Genomic DNA, 23,576 nt, shown 5'->3' with positions numbered 1-23,576 from the left:
AATGTACATTTGAAGTTTAAAACGGGCAGTTTTTGGTGGATCCAGTGTTCACGAACTTCTCAAGCAAAATTTCGTTTGTTTCAGATTACTTTTGGTCCATATATTAGATTTATATCGAAAAAGAAGCATATCTTAAAGAAAATTATCCTTTTCAGTTTTAAGGAGACCTCATAATGAAGATGTTTGGCCCTTGTGATGAAAAGCACCACATATATTTAGCCTTGTTGTCCTTCCAGTAATACCAAAAACTGAACGTTTGAAACTCAAAAATGAAAAACTGCAAATTTGAAACTTCAAATGAACATTTTGGGCATGTTTGGGAAAATTCCACCACGTAGATTTGTCCTTATGTTCACTCCATGGCGAAAAGAATCCTGACCATTGAATTACCCCCACAGTGAAAACTCCAAAGAAAGACTTTTGGCCCTTGTCATGAAATGCCACCACATATATTTAGTCTTGTTGTCCTTCCAGTGACACCAAACACTGAACGTTTGAAACTCCAATTTTCAGTTTGGGCCTCTTTAAGAAAATTCCACCACGTGGATTAATTCTGCCTAATATTCACTCCAGGTTCAAAAGAATCAAATGAGTTCCCCCACATGGGAACTCAAAATAAAGATTTTTGACCCTTGTCTTGAAATGCTTCTACGTAGATTAAGCTTTACTTTCACTTCAGATCCACCAAAAACTGCCATTTTGAAACTTCAAATTTCCATTTTGAGCCTTTTTGGAAAAATGCTAGCAGCGCAAATGCTTTGAATCTTCCGGTAAACGTTTACGGTTTGCTACAAGTTCTTGAATATAGACGACTTTAGAGGAAATTCTGCGAGGAGTATTTTGGAAAAAAATACTGTTTCACTCGTTTTCTTTTCCTCGCATGTTTCATTAAACTCAATAAGTGTAAACTGCGCCACAAATTTTGCGCCTTTTCGTTCAATCACTTCATTTAGGGTTAACAAACTAAATAAATTAAAAAATTTTATCACTAGCTTCTAGAAATGGCGTCGAGAAACGAAAGGTTTTCAGTTATTATACGACCTTATGGAGTTATGGGAAGGCTCAATTAGCGTGTCTACAAAGCCTGATCGCAGGTTAACTATTTATTTGCATGTTTCTCTTTCATTATTATCTTATGGCAATATTGACTGTTATAGCTTAAAAAACCAGACAGTTAATTCCATTAGACATTGCAAAGATTTCTTCGGAAAGTCAAAGTCAAAGAAACGACAAAACAATTTTGGTCGAGGTTCTGCCCGGTCTTTTCATCAAATGCTTTTTTTAAAAATATCGCCCTTGTGTGCAATGTATAACTGATTATCATATCACATCACTGGGGCCCATACAAGCGCTGTGACTGTTAGTATGTTCGGATTATTAAGAAATGTATGGGGATATTGAAAGTTATTACTGTCACAAGAAACCAATTGCGGGTGAAAGTGCAAATCTACCTCACTTGTTTATTTTGTCGTCTCTGTGGCTCAAAAAAAAAAAAAAAAATGAAATCAGTAACGATTTCAAAGAGGCTGATTGTTCTTCCCGGGTTGTTACTGCACGTTATAAGAGGAGAATTTGCGTGTTTCCTTCCCTGGGATTTGCGTCCCCTGGATTGAGTGTGCATTCATAGCATATGCATGGAAGAATTAGGGTTGTTACACAAACACAATGTAAAAAACAATCTGCCCTTACAAAAGTGCTTTTAATTGCAGTGCCGCACGTTACATTGCTTGCACATTCTTTGCTGAAACTAAAAGTAATTCTAACTTGTACATTTTACGTTTATCTTGGATAAATACCATATATCTTCAGAACCTTTCCAGCTACTGCTGTTGTGCAGTGAACCCCCTTTTTTAGAAGCCCTTCGATATTTCCTTCATTTTTGACCTTTTGCTTTGTCGTTCCTTGAAACTCTCCGATTCTTCACCGAAACTCTTTCGCCTTAAACCGTATTTCCACTATCGTCCTCGTCCTCAGGTACTCGCGTTCCTTTGAGTTTGATTTTAATCGTTCTCACTTCTGTCAAATCCAGGCTTGGGCGATTGAGCTTGGCAGGAAGTTCGACACTCCAGGTGGTGAGAGCAGCAATTCCATCGTAGTATTCTTCGTATTTGTCGCTTACTTTACCAGATTGCGTCACTTCGTAGCTGCCATTTTGTTTAATCATGTAAGAGAACTCTGTCACACGAGGGGGAGCAATAAACTCGTATCGCGCTCCCCTGAATACATCTGTCATCATGCCAGTAAAGGAAATCCATGCTGTGATCACTTTCATTGTTTCATCTCGGCCAAACTGAGCACCTTCAAAATAAATCTCAAACTCGTCCACGTGAACCCGCTCGTGTCCCATGAAAATGCGTAGGTCGTTCTCATCAAGCTTGAATAGAAAGCTTTTAGTGCGCTTGAGCTCTGAAATTGGACATTTGAGAGTGTCCAGTGCCAACCGGCTCCCTGCAATACTTTTCCGCCTCCTCATCTGCTTTTTCCGCTGTTTCCTCTGCAGCTTTCTCTGAGCATTTCTCATCCGTTGCGAAGAGCCCTGCATTCTCCATCGTCGGTAATGACTATGGTTGCTTCAAATTCCTGTGGAATGAAAGGCGCAAAGTTCTCTACAGCGTTGATAACAGCGCTAAGGCCCTGATTAACTTTCTCGTGTAAAGTGTACAAATCATCTGATATGGTAGGCATCACAGGACATTCCGACAACCAGTTGTAGAAGTAAGAATCGCAGAAGGACAACAGCTTTTCGACCATTATGTTACGAAGTCGTTGCTTTTGCAGTGCCATTTCTATCAATAGCTGTCCGTTCACCATTCTTTCAGTTAGTGAAGTATCTCGAGATGTTTGTATATTTGCCTGTGCTTGATGCTGTTCATTCTTAAGTGTTTTTAGTTTTGTCAACCTTGCTAGAAGCTCTTGAACCGTGATTGACTTTTCATGGTGTCCCTTCCCCCAAACTGCCACTGTCTTAAGCGCTGCTAAGTAATCTGATGCCCCTGAAATCTCGCTCGCTGTTCCAATTCCAAGAAATGCATCTGCTTCTGCCTCAAACACTTCCCACTCTTTCACCAGCACCGCCAAACTCTGGTCTTTTTTCTCGGGCATGGATTTTGAATAGTAATCAGAAACGTCATTGCTCGCATAGGGTAGGACATCGAAATGAAGATTTGTGAACGTATTTGCAGCTTCAGTAATCTTGGAAATAAGGTTCATTATAATGCTTAACTTGAAGAGGTTCTTCTGAAGTTTACTTATGTCACTAGCAAGAGAACTCAGTTCAATTGTAAAACCTATGACGGCGCTACCGCCACCAGCAAATACACTTGAAATTCCTCCGATCACAGAGAACGCTGCGTTAGCAATCATCTTGTTTTGGTAATCTCGCACCCCTTGCTCAAACGTCTCTTTGGCAGCTTCTAATGCAATTATTGCATCGTCGCGTTTGGCTTTCATTGCTTCGACATCCTTTCTTGCTGCTTTAAGTTCCTTTTCCAAAGCTTCAACGTCCAGGTCGTTTTTCCTCACGATAGTTGTCATAAGTTCTGTCATAGAGTCTGTGGCTTCAATCCCTGCCGCAAAGTCTTGGGATATTCTCTCAAACCTTTCGTACTTCTGTATGGCCATTTTAGCGTCATCTTTTATAAGGACTAGAATCTTCTCATGAGCTTTCAGCGAGAGATAAGGTACCCTGTAAAATCCGCGAGCACAAAGGGAAAGATCTTCCATCAAATTCTTAGCATCCAATCTTAGAGCATCCCCAGATCTTGTATTTACTCTTTCCTCCTTAGCCGCTCGAACCTCGTCTAAAACATGCTGAATCAATGTTACTGGAAGACTTCCTCTGATCAACTTGTCTTCTTTTGCAAAAGTGATTCCCTGTGCAAGGACTTTTGCACAATTTAACATCATTGAATAGAGTTCAACATCGAGAGATCTCTTTGGATTTTGTTTTGATTTGATAGCAGCTTGTATTGAAATATCCCTTGCATTGTAGTTTCCAGAGCACGAGAAAGGTACTGATGATTTAGATGTATATATATTCAGAACTGTTCCTTGGACATTTCCTGGCCATGGAGAGGGGCCTGAGTAACGGTTTTGACACAAAAGTTTTCCATCTTCAATTTTAACAGCTGCCCGGCGACCTGTTGTTGGCGTTGTGTGACTGGCATTATTCCACAGCATAATTTCTCCTCCGTCTTCTTTCAGGATCTCATTGGCAAAGAAAGCAACTTTAGCAAGGCCACTTGGAAGCGTCAGAGTCCCAGAAATAGTTATTTGGTGCGCATAGACAACGAGTTCGGTAGTGTTTTCTCCCATATATGGCCTTAAATCAGATGTCTTGATATTTAAGAATCGAATCTCAACGTGGGCCTGAAGGCTGGTTACACTCTTCAGCTCGTTGTCATCTACAAACTGACACTGAGTGTAGCAGTTGTTATCGGGGCACTGTTCGCAATTTGTTCCATCTGAGTTCAGCCTATGGCCAGGAGGGCAGACACACATGCTTGTACCGGGTCCTGTGTAGACACACTCGGCGTTACTTTCACAACCACCATTACTCGTCTCGCAATTGTTTATGGGAAAGCAGTTCTCGCCATGCTTCTCGTAGCCTTCTACGCATGTGCAAGGCTTATCTCCACAGAAGCTAGCATCTGCAATTTAGGAAAATAAAAATCAATTTAAACATTGTCGGTTAATTAATGTGATCAGCAGCGTTCTCCTCTACCCACATACAAATACTCCTGAATTATCTCCGTACTTTTTAAATTTTTTTTTAATTCTCCTGACCTTTTCTCTTGATGAAGTATTGATATTGTGAGGAGAAATTTGTTGGTCACTCTTGCAACGCGATCGTAGTGAACGAGCTGCCACTTTAATTTACGTCATTAGTAGTTGGTGTTAAATTGGAACCGTTGTTGTAATGTAACACTCAAATAGATGGTTTTCACTGACGTGACAGAAAAGTGAAAATCAATGTCAACAGTGTAAATTCAACTTGAAATCTGATTCTATATAACCAATAAGGAGATCAGCAGCGTTCTGCTATATCTACATACAAATTCTCCTGAATGATCTCTTAAAATTTATGATATTAGTTTTGGGAGAATTTGTTAAAAGTTCGATGTTGGTCACTCTTTCGAGTTAATTTTAGCCATTCGTGGTTGCTATGTAAAGATGGGCATTAAAGGACGATCTTTGGTCACTGAAGTACCGACTTGTTTATTCTGGTGGCTAAGAAGGCTACAAGAAACCTCAAAATAACAGAGACTTGGGAAACAATGAACACTATTTATTTGCCTCCATGAAAAGATATATCCGGCATATCCAAAGGTCAAAATAGATTAGAGCGGCCGACTTGAAGTCGAACTTCTAACGTAGTTTAGTTTTTTTATTTTGTTCATTACTAAGTGGATGCGCATTACATTTCTTATGGTAGGTTTAATTGCCTTTATCCTTGTTTCTTAGCGACTTCACTGAAAAGAGCAATAACTCACGTGCACTGCATTTGATGAGAAAGTTTTAGTGGCCGTTAACATAAGTTAATGATTCTGTCGTGCTTAAAATTTGTCTGCAATCCAATAAACTAGCTTGTGTTTTCTGTTTGCGGTAGTTACCACTGCAATAAGTGAAACATTAAAATAAAACGTACCAGCAAAATGAAATGTGGAAGATACGTCAGAACATCCTGTTTGAATCACCAACTCCTCGTCATCCGCTGGACTGTCCCCACCTCCCTGCGGTTTCACGCATTTGCCTCCGTTATATCCAAGAGTCGTCCCGTCGTAGGTCAAGGTTGCCACTGATCCAGTTGATGTACAGTCTGTTAGAGTCAATGCCTAGTCCGGTCATGAAACAAGAGCAAAACAGTAATTGATTGTACACAGAATTTAAAACGAAACTATATTTCTCGATTCTGACTTATCAAAGGTATACGTCTTTTCAGTATTGACTGGAAAATCACGAGAAAAAATTATCTCTTGGATAATGTATCGAAATACAAAAGTGGTCAAAAGTGGTCTAGAAAATGCAATGCTCTTTAAATTGACAATAATAGCAACCTTTGTGTTGCATCGTATCCTACCAGTACCGTGCTATCTGAGCCGGGATCTGCGACACATTTTCCACTTGCTACATGAACCAGTCGTGACGAGAAGCTTTCTTTGTAAAAGACTTGTTCTTTCTTTGTAAAAGACTTGTTCTGCAGACAAACAGGAGGCCTGGAACACAAGCTTGTTTCCGTTAACACCAACACATTTATTGCTTGAATGTTTTAGGTATCCCTGGATTCCTAAAAAAAAGAAATGAAAGTGTCTATCAAAAATATGCTGTAGAAATCAGGCTTCGCCAAAGGCTGAAACAATAGTAGAATATTGCTGCGGAAAGAATCAAACACCGTGAACCAAACTGGTTTCCAGGTAACTTCCTTTTCGAATAATAACGTAAAACAATAACAGCTACTATTATGGAAACGATAACAATAACGATAACAGTAACGATAACGGCTACGATAACGGTAACGAAAGCAGTTACCGTAACGGTAACGATAACGGTGAAAATAGCGTTAACGAGAATGGTAACGATAACGGCTACGATAACGGTAACGACAGCAGTATCCGTAACGGTAATGATAACGGCTGCGACAACGGTAACGACAGCGATAACGATAACGGCTACGATAACGTTAACGATTACGGTAACGATAACGCCTACGATAACGGTAACGACAGCGGTAACGATAACGGCTACGATAACGGTAACGACAGCGGTATCCGTAACGGTAACGATAACGGCTATGATAACGGTAACGACAGCGGTAACGATAACGGCTACGATAACGGTAACGACAGCGGTAACGATAACAGCTACGATAACGGTAACGACAGCGGTATCCGTAACGGTAACGATAACGGCTATGATAACGGTAACGACAGCGGTAACGATAACGGCTACGATAACGGTAACGACAGCGGTATCCGTAACGGTAACGATAACGGCTATGATAACGGTAACGATAGCCGTAACGTGAACGGCTACGATAACGGTAACGATAGCGGTAACCATAACGATAACGGCTAAGATAACGGTAACAAAAACACTAACGATAGCAGTGACAATAACAGCTACGATTACAGTGAATGATAACGGTCCCGATAGCAGTAATAATAACGGTTACGATCACGGTAACGATAAATATTGCGATGTTTATGTTAACGGTAATGGCGGTAACCTGGTCGACAAAGATTGTAATACCAATAAGACATGGAAATTTTATTAAAGATAGCAAGAAACGATTTTCTTCATACATCAACATTGCTGGCTGTAGTTTTGACATTTATTGTACAGTCAAGTATGAATAACAATAATATCACTTTACGTTGTTTCGCTTTGCTTTGCATTGCTTCGCTGCTTTGGCAACAATTTACGTCATAAGCCAAACCGTCACCTCAGACACAAACCTTTGATCTTAACTTCCAAAAATCACCTGAAACCACTGTCTATCTGTATTTTACTGCCTGTCTGTGTATTGGTGTCTGTCTGTATACGTATGCGCGTATCCACTGGTCTGTCTTTCTGTCTGTCTGTCTGGATTGTATCACTGAGTGTTTGGCTTTTCTGTCTGTCTGTCTGTTCCTCTTCTGTTTTCTTCATTTACTTACTTTTTAATACAAAGCTGGCATATGCCTCTCCACACTCTGCCCTTTCAACAACCTCGGTGTCTTCAGCTGGGTTCAGTTGCCCCGCCTCAGGAACCAGGCATTTACTGGTAAATACGTCTTGTAGAGAGTTTACGTTCGTGAACTGAAAACTTAAGTAACAAAATTAAGGTATAAGTAAAGTATAAGAAATCATATTGACCAGAACAACAACTGTCCCTACTACATTTTTCAAACCCCTATTCCTTACTCTACTGTTTACTATTAATATAGGCTATTTATTTCTAGAAACAAATATTTTGATGTAGCTTGTGACGTATGCATCTTCCAGCCTCCTGCTGAATGGTTCTTCCGGTCATACGGGATATTCTTCATGTCTTCTTTCGCTCGATGTCTTCAACAAGCGAAGATAAATTTCTACAGGAACCAGACATTTACTGGTAAAAACGTCTTGTAGAGAGTTTTCGTTCGTGAACTGAAAACTTAAGCCAAAAAAATTTAACGCATAAACAAATTTTGAGAACTCTTATAGACCATGACTCCGAGACAGTTCAGAACAGCAGCTGTTACTTTTTTAGATTCCTTCAAGCTCCAAGCTTTTTTGTTTACAATCAATATATATCGAGTAATATATCAAGCACGAGAGACAGTGTTTTATCAGAATATCCAAAGAGCGAGAAGAGAGTTGAAAATACGACGCTTAGAGGAGTATTTTTGACGAAATTCGAGGTGTTTGGATAGCCAATGAAACACTGTCTCAAGTGTTTGATGTATCTTCTCAATCGAAGCTAAAAATACGGAGTGAACGGAGAAATAAAATCATAAAAACATCTACATCTAAACATCTACGCTAAAAAATCAAGACCGGTATCGATACCTTCTTCCCGGTTATGATTTTCTTTGCATTGACTTGATGAATTATTAATGAGTTCGATAATTTTATATCATGTATACAGCTATTTCGAGAAAGGTTGTCGAAAAAAAACCCCATCAAAGTGCACGCGACAAGTCCGAAAGGTGGTCTGGGTATTCACTGGAATTTTGCATATTGGTCTAGAGGAAATTTACAAGTTTGTATTTTTGCACGTGGAGAATTTGTTTTTCTTCTCAGGAGGCCTATATCTGTAGCGTTACATTTACTGTCGCATGTCTTTGAGTGAGGAAAAATTCTTCTGAACTTCAGAGGGTCTAAACGTACCTGTTTCTACATGTCTGAAAATTAGTATTCAACACGTGCAGTAGCTCAATACGTCTACCCATACTACCTTTAGGGATTGGCTTGTGCAGTTTTGTGCTTTTTTCCGACAACGTTTCTTGAAATAGCTGTATACCTAATTGAAGAAACGTTGACCCTGTGAAATCAAAAACCACGAACGATATGACCCAATGGTATTCTGGGTGGACAGTCTTCGTAAGCTTTTTAATACTCCCTTTTGTTGATAATCAAGATATTTTATTTCTTTGAGTGCCTTTAAAGCATGATTTATACGACCTGCTCAAGGCTACACTATACCCCTGTTAGAATACTTACGGAGGGCACTGTCCAAGCGACTGATCAACAATGCAGTCTGTGCCTTGTTTGATAGTCCCATCGCTTGACCAGCTCAGGAGAGCAGTTTGGCTTTTGCAGTCAGTTTTGAGAACCAGTTTTTGGTTGATATAATGAGCGCATTTCCCAATTTTTTGCATAAAGTAACCGTAACCTATTATAAAACAAGTGGTTTAGATTTGATTTTGTGCCTTCAAAACCCCAAACGGTAATATATTAGAGACATTTAGCATCAGGTTTTTTTATGAGAAACCGCAAACCGCAAACCTGAGGATGTCACGTGACCACGGTCTTGCGGTCGCGTTTGCAGTTTACAGCTCACGTTTGAACGGCAGTAAGGGCTTCTAGCGGTAAGTGATTTACGGCAAGGTTTTTTGCCATTAAAAATTCTACAGCCTCGCGTTTAAAGGCAACAAATAAGTCTCTTTATCTGTCTGCGATGTGCTAGTTAAATTGTTGAACTTGAATCAAAGAATTATTCGGTTTAATAGGCGATAAAAGTAAAGCACTTCGACTTGACGAAAAACAATAAGGCGGAACGAAACTCGTACTTCGAAGTCGAACGCCTTGCTAAAACTCGAAACCCTGGCAACCTGAAACTGCAAACGTCTAACCGAAAACTGCAGTTTGCGGTTTGCGGTTTCCCAAAAAAAACTTGAAGCTAGAGGTCTCTAATCTCTAAAACTTCTAACCTCAAAAAAATATGCTTTGTCTAAAACCTACACTACTGGGATTTGCTAACACGCCAGTGGAATATCTCTTGAACTCTTGTTCCTAGCACAAAACGTTTTAAAGGAAAGCGTTTCATGTTTTATTTAAAAATGGAAAAAATAATAATTTTTTAACGTTTGAATACCATCCGCCAGCAACTTCAACTGGCCTTGATATATGGTCAAGAGTCGAGCAGTTGACTGGGAACGAAGATCATTTTCATACAGCGGGTCACGGACCTCACTCACCACCGCTAACGAAGTCTTTTGGACTTGGCAAGTCATCGCTAGGACAGCACAAAAAGCCATCAACGTTATAGCCAAATGTTTGCGAAAGTCTTTGGCAAGTCGCAGAGTCCAAGAACGTGCCCCCTTCCACGAGAAGAGCTTTGTTCAAGCTTTCACCGGTAACGCCCGCAACACTCTGACCCCCGGGGCTTGTGGGGCAAACTTCAGCTGCATTGCAGAGTCGTCTGTTTGAATAATTGCAGTGATTCGCGCTCGTGTCAACACTCGAAGCTGCAGTGGAGGAATCACTAGCAAACCAAGATGTGCCTGTAGCTAGAAAACGGAATTATTCTTTGTAAATAAGTTGGTAAACAGGGACGTGGCTAGGAGGTTCAATCGAGCCCATCTTATTATGTAACGTTTTTTTTTTTAATGTTTCGATATGTGCAATGCAATTCAGTACTGCACTTTTCGACACTTTCCTATTGACTTCACTCAGTCGAAAAAAACCCCGATTTTGTTTGGATATTGTGTAGAGCCCGTGTCGTCAAAGGTTAGGAAATTCTGAATAGGCTATTCCAGTCTCGTACCCAGTCGCTATTTACGTGTGTTTGGGGCGAGAGAAGATTGAATCCTTGGGTTTTCCTTCGACCCTTCCCATGACACCCCGCACGCCTCAATTTACTCAGCCCAATATTTTCTCGTCCCAAAAACACGTAAATAGCAACTGGGTACAAGTCTGGGGCTATTGTACTTTGGCGGTGGCAGTTGCAGATTTTAAAAAATGTTATTGAATCATACCAGAAGTTCATACTTCTGATCATACTAACCAACTAAACGGAAACGGCTTGAGCTTTCCTGGCACGTTGCGTCTGAACTGCTCAGAGCTTTTAACGTTTTGTAGCTTGGATGTTTATATTTAGTTACACAGTTTTCACCGTTATTGAGGAGAATCTGCCCGTTATGCTGTACGGAGGCATAGGTAAGGTTTTCAAGCCTTTGCTGGTGTGACCAGTTACCACAGGGAGCCTGTTGGAACAATTGCAGTAAAAAGATTTGAATACGTTATAGTGGAAGTATTACTATAACTGAACTTCGCGAATGATCGGGGTGATCATCTAGAGATTGAAATTTGAAATGAGTCAGCCCCCTTGTGAAACCCACACCTTTACCCCTTACCCCAACTAGTTTGAACATCAGTCATGTATCAAGATGAGGACCCCATTCTATTTCATTTATTTTGAACATCAGCTATGTGGGGTAGCCTATCTGCTAAAAGAGTGTCCTTTGTCCGTGTTATTGAGATAAAGAAGCTCTTCATCAACAGAATTTTACTGTTTCTGCTTCTCGAACGACGTAGCTTGCGTGACTCCGATATCCATCCTGTGCCAATCGCGAGAAATCTTGGTTTGATTCTAGGCTGTCCATGGTAACACATATCACAAAAACTTGTGCCTCTTCGTTTTACTATATCTATAATATCCGTCGGATCAGAAAGTATCTTTCACAGCAGTCAACTGAGACTCTCGTCCATGCATTCATAACAAGTCGCTTTGACTACTGCAAAGGTCTTTTATATGGTCTACCAGCTGATTGCCTGTTAAATAATCTGCAACGAGTGCAGAATGCCTGCGCCAGACTGATTAAAGAACAGAAATTTTGCCATGTAACGCCTTTTATTAATGAATTGCACTGGCTGCCGATTAGATACATAATCGAATTTAAAATACTTCTAATTACTTTTAAGATTCTTAATTTTTAGCGGTTTTTTATTTATCATCTCTTATTTCTCTTAGAGTCCCCTCCAAATATAATTTTAGGAATTCTAGCGATAAACTTCTACTTAGCTATCCACGTTTTAAATCAAAAGCCACACTAGGTGACCGTTCTTTTACCTGTGCGGCACCGAAACTTTGGAACGCGCTTCCATTTGACATAAGAAGTACCAACACTGTTAGTATTTTTAAAGTTAAGCTAAAAACACAGTTTTTTCGTCGTGCATTTTTATCATAGTCATTTTAAAATTATATTCTACTTTTAATTATTGTAATTTTAGCTTTTAAAAATCATTGTAAGTTTACTCTTAATTGTAATTTTAAATTTAACGTAATGCTTCAATTGAGCGCCCTCCTTCAAATAAGCGCACCCCTTCCGAATAAGCGCACCCCTTCGAATGTGTTTTTGTCAATAAGCGCCCCTATTCCAATTAGCGCCCCCGTTCTAATAAGCGTCCCCATTCTTATAAACCGTTATAAGCGCCCCTATTCTAATAAGCGCCTCTATTGTGGATAACTGCCTCTGCTGAAGTGATCGACGTCGAAAAGATAAACTTATGAACATTCACCGTATCGTACATGTATATATTAACTGCAAAAAGGAACAATTCTTTCAAAAGTAACTAAAATTTCAACAATTTGTTACTGTTACAGTTTCTGTTTTTGTTTGTTATCTTAATATTTCTTAAAGTTTTGTTTCAAACATTTGGTCGTTTCTCAAAAAATTAAATAAGCGCCCGGTCCCGAATAAGCGCCCTGACTCGAATAAGCGCCCTTCCTTGAGGTGCCAAAAGTAAATAAGCGCCCGGGCGCTAAATCGAATCATTACGGTAAGCTTTTTTATTCCGTTTTTAATCTTGCATTTTATATATGAAATTTGCGCAATAATAATATTATTATAAAACAAAATAAAAGGGAGCAGGTTAATCACATACTTTCTACAAGGACTCATTTTGGGGAACGGGATGAGAACTACCCTCTACTATCTCTGTCGTAGATGAGCTCAAAAATGTTTTCCCTCCTGATTATCTTTAAAGCTAAAAGCTTTACTCGAGACACAAAAACTCTTTTTGGTTTGCCCAAGACTATCATTTCATTTAATGTTTTAGAAAATGTTTTTGGGACCCCCTCACAACTGAAATTAGAGATGATTTTATGGCAGGTATCATGCGGAGTCAGCTGTGTCTGTCAGAGAGAGCGGGTCCTTACCCCCCGGAGGGGGGGCACTCCCTATATTGGCCTATAAGGGGAGGCTCCGCCCAAAAGGGGTACCTTTTTCATGCTTCAAGTATATAAAAGGGTAGGAATTTCACAAGCTAAGGTATATAAAAGGGTAGGGATATTGCTCATTTAGGTATTTGAAAAGGCCTTTAATTAAAATATTTCGAACAGACACACCTTATGGAGGTATTTAAATTTATTAAGCGCTACATAAACATGGCATCAAGACTTCCTGTTTTAGGCATTTGTCCTGTCTTTTCGGTATATGAAAGGGGTACCCTTTTTTTAGTAAAATATATACGAAAGGGGTGCCTGTTCTGTCAAAATGGTATATAAAAGGGTAAGGGGTTGGACTTCGGGGCGGAGCCTCCCCGTACAAAATGCTTTTGAGTAGCCCCCCCCCCCCCCCCCCCCGAGGTCCTTACTGATGGCTTGCTTGTGTTTTGGCCTGCTCCCTGAGAGATAAATCCCATTCTATACCTTAAAGATATCGCGGCCACCATACCAATGAACACACCAGTAGAGCACTCGGATTAACCCGCTTGTGTCTAAGCTCACCGTCTCACAGCCAGAAGTGTCCAAAAACGCTAAATTATCAATGCAATATCGAAAAGGCGAACGGCTTGCCTTGCATGTGTTTCTTGGACTACTCGTTTTACCAAACTTGACGCACATCTTAGTATCCTTGTGTTGCACTGCTCCTGTGACAATACCTAACCAGTTTAAATTAACAAACGGAGAACAGTTGCAAGCAAAGGGTGACTAAAAGACACCTCCACCGCGGTCAAACGACAGAAATATGCAAAAAATAAGAAAAGCACTGCAAAGATAGGATTTTAATTTTCACAGTTCAAAGTTCGATACATAACCGATATCCTAAGGGTTTACTAAGTTTTTTGGAGCTTTACTAAAAAGGTTCTACGTGTTTGAAAATAGCGATATGCGGACTTGTCGGCGCCATTTGTCAAAGCACTTTGGTTCGGATGCGAAACATTTAAAAAGTAAAAACACTGGTTTACCTGAGAGAATGGGATTATGCTTTCAATAGGCAACTATTTTTTTCTATCCTTGCTCGTACTAACACTTTAATTTGAACCACAAACGGCGAAATGGAAAGAAAACCTGCCTGAGACGTTTGACCGCGGTGAAAAATACACCATTTTACTAAATGGATACAACTTTTGCCCCAGTCTTCTAAAGGAGCAAAGTTTGAGGATTTCGGTGAATTTAGTGGAGAGGAAAAGGGCGCGGGAACCCGGGAGAATAAGTGGGTAGGGTACCGGAGGCGGAATAAGAGAGGGCGGATAGCAAGATTCCCAAGGTGGCGGAACTGGGGAAATTGAGAAATATTTCACGATAAACCATAACATTTTGCAAAAGGGCTTCTGTTTGCAATATAGAAATAGCACAAGAGGCGTTAACCATTTTGGAAGGGGCGGGAACCGGAAGTAAAAGGTAAGGGAAGCAGGAAGTACAGACCCCTCTATCCCCCATAATCAAGTAGAGACAATATGTGATTGTAAATCAGCATTTTCTCTACCCTCCCCCTTCCTCCCAGTTCAATGATGCGAGAGTAAATTTGCATTTGTAAAATAAGGTTTTAAATAAAGATAAATAAAAACGGAGAGGAGAAACATGGAAGTGAATAAAAGAGGACAACAGTAATACTGCTTGCTTATCATCCCGTATTTCCAACAAATTTATCATGCTGTATTGCTTATAAGCAGTAAATGGGCAATGGCAATGGGACCTTCTGTTCAAGAAGAATTATATCAAATTATTCAGATTATCGAGGCACCACTGTACAGTATTGTTTCTCTTTGGTTTATTTGTTTCATTTGTGTCCGAAATCCTAACTGTAACAAGAAACAACACCTGACTTTTCAAAGGGAAGACTTTCGCTTATATAATACTTGACCGCAACATACCATTCTGAAAATCAGTAAATTCGCTGACACTGCTCTCTGCAGCCATCAAGAAGACCAGCCACACCACCAAGGTGCTCATTCTGTTAAGTTGAACTGTTGCAGCTAAAAAGCGAGAAAGATAGAGACAATATATAACTGACATACAACAAAGCTCACAACTACTATCTGAAATAAAAAAGTGTGTTCAGTTTAGGATGATCGTCAACTCTGACTGAAAATTCCTCTGCTTCACTCGAATAACAATTTCCTTTCCCCAAGATCGGATAAGCCAATGTTTCAGTACTTATCCAACCGTAATGCTTTTCCAGACCAGTGTAGCGTATTTGCTTTGCCTGATCAGTAATATTGTATTATTTCTACCATGAATTACTGTTTTAGATTTTAATTTACCGCTGTATATAATGTAATCAACACAGCTACCATTTTGGACTCAGTATTGAGCGGTTTTCAGTTCCGTGTTATAAAACGAAAACCAAGGTTTTCCCTCTGGCCAATCACAAATCACAACGACAATACAGTGAACCAATCAAAACTCGAAGCAAATATATGTAACCGACGCGAAGCGCGGGAAAACGTGCGCGTGCGAGTCACGATTGATTTTGGTTTTACTTCTGATTGGTTGAGAAAGTGGCGCGAGTTTTTTTATACCAATCACTAAACGTAGAAATGCAAAATCAAAGCAAATGCGAAATACTTTCGACACTTAAGTAAAAATCACTCTTTTCCCAATAACTACAACTGTTTGAAGATTTTGCAGCTGCCATTTAAATCCTTTGGTGTAAGGTTACATCGATGCAATTTGTTGTAGTTTTTATCGAGAGTAACATGAGGTACTCTTCGTTACACACGAGATAATGTGAAGGGAAGCTGCGTCACTCACTGTCTGCCATGATATTTGTTAGCAAATTTGAAGGTAAGGCTGTAATGTATCGTATGTTTGGTATGAGAGTATGCGAAATTGGAGGCCTGGCGGTCTATCAGGCCGGAGCTTATCCCGGTTTCCCTAGCATGAAGTGACTAGGAGTATTTCTACTCCCCCCTGGATGGGATGATAGTCCGTTGTAGTGTTACCCCCAGCAGTAAATTCGCCGGTACCCATTTATACACCTGAGTGGAGAGAGGCACTATGAGAGTAAAGTGTCTTGCCCAAGAACACAACGCAGTGCCCCGGCGGGGGGGCTCAAACCCGGACGCTCGATCCGCACGCAGTCCAGCGAACTAACAAGTAGACCACCGCGCCTCCCTAAATTTAAAATACCAATCGCAAAAATAGAGATCTTCAATTAGTTAGTGCAACGCTTGCGTTCATCATGATAATCCTAATTTAATAAGGTAAAAAAAGTCTGTGTCCGAGCTAAGTGGCCCTACAGCCGGAGCTTATCCCGGTTTCCGTGGCATTAAGCGACTGAAAGTATTGCTACTCTCCCCTGGTTGGGATGCCAGTCCATCGCAGGGATTACCCCCCAGCAGTATATTCGCAGGTGCCCATTTATACACCTGGGTGGAGAGAGGCACTGTGAAAGTAAAGTGTCTTGCCCAAGAACGCAACGCTGCGCCCTGGCCTGGACTCGAACCCGGGCCGTTCGACTCGGAGTCGAGCGCGCGCTAACCATTAGGCCACCGTGCCTCCCACAAGGAACGATTTCAAAAAAGGATTCTAACAAAAGCACTTCATGAAGATAAAGTTTCGACTTTTTTTTCTTTTCACAAAAAGTTGTTAATAGTTAACTCCCACGGTTACACGAGATAACCCAAAGGGTTCTTTGTTTGGCGACCGGCTGTCAGCCTTGTAATTATCTGGTTGATGATGATGCAGGACCATAACTAGCAAGAGACAAGACGAGGCACTTGCCTCGTCTAGATTTTTACTCAAAATTAAAAACAAAACATGTTTTGTGGAAAAATAATCTCCAGTTGATCAAAATTAATTTGTCTCAAAAAATACGTCATGAAAAATGTCTCTGAAAGAGTTTCAGAGCTTCTGGATTTAAAAATTTTCTGGAGGGCATGGCCCAGAACCCACTAGCAATATCTTGCCTTGTCTACGGCAAAGGTCTGGTTACGGCCCTGTGATGAAAATAAACTTAAGTTATTTCTTATTTGGATTTTATAATATTTTCGTTAGTCCAAGATGTCCATCTCCGTGCTACTCTTTGTGTTATAAAGCTTGAGATTTTAATAATTAATGTTGTAAAAACTGACTTTTCTGTGTGTAAATTTGTTAAAAAACTGAAAAGTTACAATGTCAGTAAAGCAAAATAACGTGCATAAAATCTAACAATGTTTTTTTTTTCGAAATTTTGTTGTATATCATTATGGAGCATAATGTGATCGTACAAATGATTACCGATTGATGGCGTTCAGCGGCGGTCAAATTTCAATGAAAATGTTTATTTATTGTCCAGTTTATGTATATTGCCGTTTCAACGTGCAGCAAAATTTGTGCAAAACTTTTTTAAGCATTTTAACTAAATCCAGAGAATCGCTTCAAAAACACTTGTCGTAAAAGATGTAAAATAAATAAGAAACTTTTGAAAACCGTTAACTCCATTTTTTAAGCTCCCGTCCTGGTTTCCTTATAATTCGTGCCTTTGTTGCTAATTTGCACTAATTTGTATTAATTTATATATTTAAAACAACTTACCCCTTGTTTATTTTCCTTTGTGTTCAAGACCTCAAAGGTGCGAAAGGCTATGAACCCAAAACACAAATGTTGAATAAACAAGCGCGAATGGTTATTTACGAAAGTCTCAAGCTGATAATTCAACAGGTAGGTCGACAGATCACAAAGGAAAATACTTGTCTTATATTCCTATCTATTATTATATTTTTGTCTTTTCAGTTTTGCAACCCGCTTCTGCTCATTAAACAGTAACAAGTACCTTATTACAGGAAATTTTCGCGACATCTATAAATTTTCTCGTTTTTTTGCGATTTTTTTTGACGTCGTGAAAGTAAGATGTCGCAAAAATTAATTTTAAGGTATCAAGAAATAGTACTGGATCAAATTCTTTACACAATTTGAAACAAAAGCCTTTTGTTGTTTGTCGCGCCGGCGACATCGACCCGAGGCTCGCCGACGATGAGTTTGTAATAATCGGAAAATTGTCGGGTTAACAAATTAGCGGTTTTAGTGGGGAGGGAAGTGGAAAGTTGCGCTTCAGTTCTGATGTTGTTATCACAGGGGTACCCAGAAAAGGAAATTTGTGTCACCTGGTCTTTGTGAGCTAGCAACATCACAAGGACATTTAACATACTATCAAAAGTGACTTTTTCCACGAATAGTAATCCTTCCCTAAACGTCCAGTTGAATCCCGGTAACTGGAATCCTCAGATACTCGAACCTCCGGGATAACTCGAACCTTTTCCGATTTCCCTTATAGGTTCGAGTTTTCGAGATTTAAATGTACTAAGTATTTTCGTATTGCAAAATTGATCACGAAAAGGAAAGGGTTGATTATTAAAAGATTGCTCAAGTATCGTTTCAGTCAAGTTTCGCAGCAAAAGCTGCCATAAGGATTAATATCACTTGTTTTTTCAGCAGTTGTAGAAACTGCCCTGGTCGCTCCGCGATTCTGGCAATTTCTGCAACTTCTGGAAACACGTGTGATATTAATCCTTGATTTTATTCGGCCCCATGCGATTACCTATACTTATTGCTTGTATTTTCGTGATCCACTAGAATTCAATCTCATAATTTTTGTCCAGAAGTAACAGAAATACACATTATATAGCCATCGGTGGTAGAAAATATGTCCTTTTTTAGTTTTAATAAGTGCGACAAATAAAAACAATTATGTACAGCTTAGTTTCGGTTAGTTTACGATAGGAGACGTGAAAGACAAGCTTTAAACCTGATATGTAGTCTACTACACCATAATTTTAGCCTTAACCCTATTCAGACCAGTGGGGGGGGGGGGGGAGGGGTGGGGGGCTTTTGAGGCCCTTGCTGACTTTGAACGCTTGAAACTTGTTCAAGATTCAGCCAAACGCTGCCACACTTTGCGAGTTTATCTAAAATTTATCTTGAAATAATTTGGTAGCATAGTTTGTTTTGTCAGAAAACTTGACGTCAACAACGCAACGGGTTTTGACAGGCATGTTTTCTTCCAAATTTGTAATTTTTGTGTTTCTATTTTAAATGCAATTATTTTTACCTTTTTATGGTTCTTAAGAACAGTGTTATTGATTTTGGGTACATTGAAATAATTTTGGGTGGTTTTCTGGCGTTTTTGAAAAATTTTAAAATCCAAGATGTCGGATCCAAGATGGCGGGTATTTTGACATCATGATGTAATTGTCACGTGATGTGACGTCATTATCCCACGTGATTTATACTTAACAATTATTCCACAAGTGCGCGTTGGATATAAAATAATAGATAGCCAAGCCTCGTTGGCTATACGATCTCATATCCAACAAGCTCGGGTGGAATAACTGTTTTATTAAAAACGCCCAAAGAATTGCAATATTTGAGCTCCCCAGCTGTTTTCGTTGACGCGTATCGGCTACCATATTTGTGGTCAATGGTGTATGAGCTTTACAAAATAATATTGCTAGTTTTTAATAACAAAAGATAGATGTTCTGACATGTTCGTTTCATTTTGATTGCTTAAATATTCTGGAAGATACATAGTTATTTTGGGTAAAATTAGTAAGAAAATGACCTGAAGGGGATTTGAAAAAGGTTCGAGTTAGCGTCAGGTTCAAGTTAGTGAAGGTTCGAGTTATCGGGATTCATCTGTACGTTTAGGGGAAGTTGACTATTCGTGGAAAAAGTCACTTTTGTTAGTATTTTAAAAATCCTTGTGATGTTGCTAACTCACAAAGACCAGGTGGCGCAAATTTTCTTTCCTTGGTACCCCTGTGATAACATCTAAAAGCACAAATTTCCATTCTCCTCTCCCCTTATGCCGCTAATTTGTGAACCCGACAATTTTCCGATCATTACAAACTCATCGTCGGCGAGCCTCGGCTCGATCCCCTCAGCGCAACAGACAACAAAGGCTTTTGTTTCATGTTGTGAAGAGGAATTTGATTGTGTACCATTATTTGATACGTTATAATTAATTTTCGCGCCTACTTATTTTCCCGACATGTTATTCAGTTCACCACGTCAAATCTTCGCGTTTTTTTTTAAAAACGGGGAAATTTATAGCTGTCGCGAATACTTTCTGTAATGAGGTGCCTATTATTGTCATTGAATGAGGTCAATGAGTAGAATTGGGTTGCAACACTAAAAAGACAGAGATAACCTGTTGGTTCCTTTGTGATCTGTCGACTTACCTGTTGAATATTATCAGCGTGAGAATTTCGTAAATAACAATTCTCGCTTCTTTATTCATCATTTGTGTTTTGAAGTGCTGACCTTTCACACCTTTGAGACCTTAAACATTTAGGAAAATAAACAAGGGGTAAGTTGTTTGACCTATTTAAATTAATACATATCAGTGTAAATTGGTAACAACTGCACGAAAAACGAAGGTCAGGTAGGGAATTCAAAAATGGAATATTTGCAACAAATATTTCATTGAATTTATTTAAAATGCTTTAAAGAGTTTTTTTGCACAAATGTTGAAAGATGGTTCAGGTTAAGTGGAAATATACACTAAATAGACCTTTTCTTTCAAATTTGACCGCCGAGAGACGCCATCAGTCGGTAGCTATTTGTGCGATCACATTATACTCCACAATGATATACAACGAAATTGTTTAAAAAATCATTTAATCATATTTAATCATTATATCGCTTACGAACATTGTAATCTTTCCTATCAAAATAAAATTTCTACAAATTTGCACAAAGAAAAGTCAGTTTCACAACATCAATTGCATTATTAAAATCTAATACGCTCTATATGACAAAGCGCACCTGAAGATAAATATATTTTGGGCAAATAAAAATATGATTGATATCCAAAATTAGCTAGAAATATTTTTCATTTTTTACATCATTATCAACCAGGTAATTACAAGGCTGTGAAAAGAAAAATAAAGTTTAACTGCTTTCATCCGTCAACAATTAGGCACGCATTTAGACTTTCTAAAAGCCGTACGCTTCTCGTTTTCGGTTTGGTGAGTCTAAGTAGCCTTAAATTGTTGGAGGTCATGGCGTTGTTTGCTGGGGGCGTAGGGCGTAGGCGCCAAAATAACAGTTGGGCTGCATTAGCCGACAGGTGTCCTTACGCACCAGCAAGTCGGTAACTGGTATTGTCCATTTGTTTTGACTATCAAGTTGTGATATAGTAACTTCTACCGACATTCTGATTTTACAATTATTAGTACATACAAGTCAAGTTAAATCACTCTTGGGCTTAGAGCAGTTTTTAAATGAGTGTCGTAAAACCAAAACCAAAGTAATCACAAAGGTCACAGGCAACCCACTGGACCAATCAAAACTCGAAAAAATACATGTAGCCGACACAAAGCGCGGGAAAACGTGCGCGAGCGAGTCACGATTGGTTTTGGTTTTAATTCTGATTGGTTGAGAAAGTGACGCGAGAGTTTTAAACCAATCACTAATCGCAGTAATGCAAAACCAATGCAAACGCCAATTTTATTTTCCACACCCAAGTGAAAATCGCTCTATAATTATAAGCAAGCACAGTATACTCGCAAACAATTACAGGTAACCAACAATTACTGGTGGTTACAACGCTTCAATTAACTCTCTAGTTTCCCCATCACTATATTCCAACAATAAACCCTCGAGTTTTCAAAATATCTCAAGATTATAGATAAAAATTACTAATATATGTTTTAATAATATATACCAACACCAAAACATGTTTCTCTTGACACTTGAAATAAAACATAAAAAGTGAGTGTAACTTAATATTGCTTGCTTTTTGTTGTTTAAAAATGGCTTTGGTTAAAATTGTTAAGGTCTGTCGACATGCCTGTTGAATTATCAGCGTGAGACTTTCGTAAATAACCATTCGCACTTCTTTGTTCATCATTTGTGTTTTGAAGTGCTGAACTTTCACACCTTTGAGACCTTAAGCATTAAGGAAAATAAACAAGGGGTAAGTTGTTTAACCTATTTAAATTAATACATATTAGTGTAAATTAGAAACAACTGCACGAAAAACCATGGGAAGGTCCATGGGAAGCAAAACCAGGGAGGGAGGTTAAAAAATGGAATTCACGTTTTTCGAGAGTTTCTTATTCATTTCACATTTGCAACCAATATTTCATAGAAAGTTGCTGTTGAAACGATTGTAAAGATTTATGGAAATGCTTTAAATATTTTTGCACAAATTTTGCAGTATGGTTCTAATTTAGCGGCAATACACCTTTCTTTCAAATTTGACCGCCAAGGAACACCATCAATCAGTAATCATTTGTACGACCACATTATACTCCACAATGATAAACAACAAAAGTTTTTTTTAAATATCACTGTTTAATTTTATAAACATTATATCGCTTAAGAACATTATAAACGTTCCTGTCAAAATATTTTTTTACAAATTTACACACAGAAAGGTCAGTTTTCACAACATTAAATATTTAAATCTAAAACGCATTTTATGACAAAGCGCACCCGAAAAACTATACTACGGGAAAATGAAAATATGATTATTATCCAAAATAAGAAATATTTGTCATTTTATTTCAACCTCATTATCAACCAGTCAAAAATAACAAGGCTGACAGTGTTGTCAATCAAAGAGCCCTTTGGGTTATCTCGTGTAACCGTGAGAGTTAATTATTAACTACTTTTTGTCAAAAAGAAAATAAAGTTTAACTGCTTTCTCGGTCAAACAATTAGGTACGCATTGCGTAAATGGATCTTCAGTTATTGCTTTTGTTAAAGGTGGTTTTCCCTAGCGCCAAAGTCGGAGTCGAAGTTGCAATCAGAAGCGCAGAGCGTTACGATCTACTGAAAATCAAACTGACGGAATCGTAAAGTGAAGTAAAGTCTGTGTCCGAGCCATGAGGCTCATACAGCCGGAGCTTATCCCGGTTTCCGTAGCATTAAGCGACTAGGAGTATTGCTACTCCCCCCTGGATGGGATGCTAGTCCATCGCAGGGTTACCCCCCAGCAGTAAATCGCCGGTACCCATTTATACACCTGGGTGGAGAGAGACACTGTGAGAGTAAAGTGTCTTGCCCAAGAACACAACGCAGCGCCCCGGCCAGGCCTCGAACCCGGTCCGTTCGACTCGGAGTCGAGCGCGCTAACCATTAGGCCACCGCGCCTCCCACAGACGGAATCGTAAGCAGAGTTCTTATTCCGCTTATGACTCCGTCGCTTATGATCGTACTAGCTTAAAGATTCAGCCGGTTTTACACGGCCAAATTTATGTGAAAAATGTATTCGATCGTGTAGATGCCACAACAATTATTTGTCAACAGTTCAAAGTTTAGTGCGCCAGCAATGACTTTTGACAGAAGAGATACGCACAAAGATACGCGCGCTCAGTACCCAATGTGAGATTGGGAGACTGGGGAACACCAATGCTGTCGCAATATTTGCCACATTTTATGTGACAAGTCGTCTACACGA

General features: G+C 39.3%; 2 protein-coding genes across 2 annotated transcripts in view; one reads left to right on the top strand and one right to left on the bottom strand.

Annotated features, from left to right (window-relative positions):
- Nucleotides 1-23,576, top strand: part of LOC144647133 (uncharacterized) — a 172,793-nt gene that overhangs the window by 144,125 nt on the left and 5,092 nt on the right. The window lies entirely within an intron of this gene.
- Nucleotides 1,856-15,953, bottom strand: LOC144647559 (uncharacterized). The gene is made up of 12 exons (XM_078507352.1): nt 15,944-15,953; nt 15,064-15,165; nt 13,616-13,848; nt 10,970-11,168; nt 10,161-10,472; nt 9,184-9,355; nt 7,656-7,804; nt 6,529-7,070; nt 6,086-6,196; nt 5,648-5,834; nt 2,536-4,649; nt 1,856-2,473 (listed from the first exon to the last, which is right to left on the bottom strand). Exons 1-12 carry the CDS (start codon nt 15,951-15,953, stop codon nt 1,940-1,942), a joined length of 4,665 nt encoding a protein of 1,554 aa, XP_078363478.1. The 3' UTR covers nt 1,856-1,939.

The sequence above is a fragment of the Oculina patagonica genome, chromosome 3, assembly GCF_052425735.1.
Source record: "Oculina patagonica isolate OP01 chromosome 3, crgOcupat, whole genome shotgun sequence".
In the NCBI taxonomy this organism is placed as follows: domain Eukaryota; kingdom Metazoa; phylum Cnidaria; class Anthozoa; order Scleractinia; family Oculinidae; genus Oculina; species Oculina patagonica.
This window is presented reverse-complemented; position numbering and strand designations above follow the sequence as displayed.

Coding starts and splice junctions, on each gene's coding strand:
- LOC144647559 (XM_078507352.1), bottom strand. Junction 13,849..15,063: donor ATTTACTGATTTTCAGAATG/GTATGTTGCGGT, acceptor TAAACTGGTTAG/GTATTGTCACAGGAGCAGTG. Junction 7,071..7,655: donor TGCCAGCTTTGTATTAAAAA/GTAAGTAAATGA, acceptor CCGTTATCTTAG/CCGTTATCGTTATGGTTACC.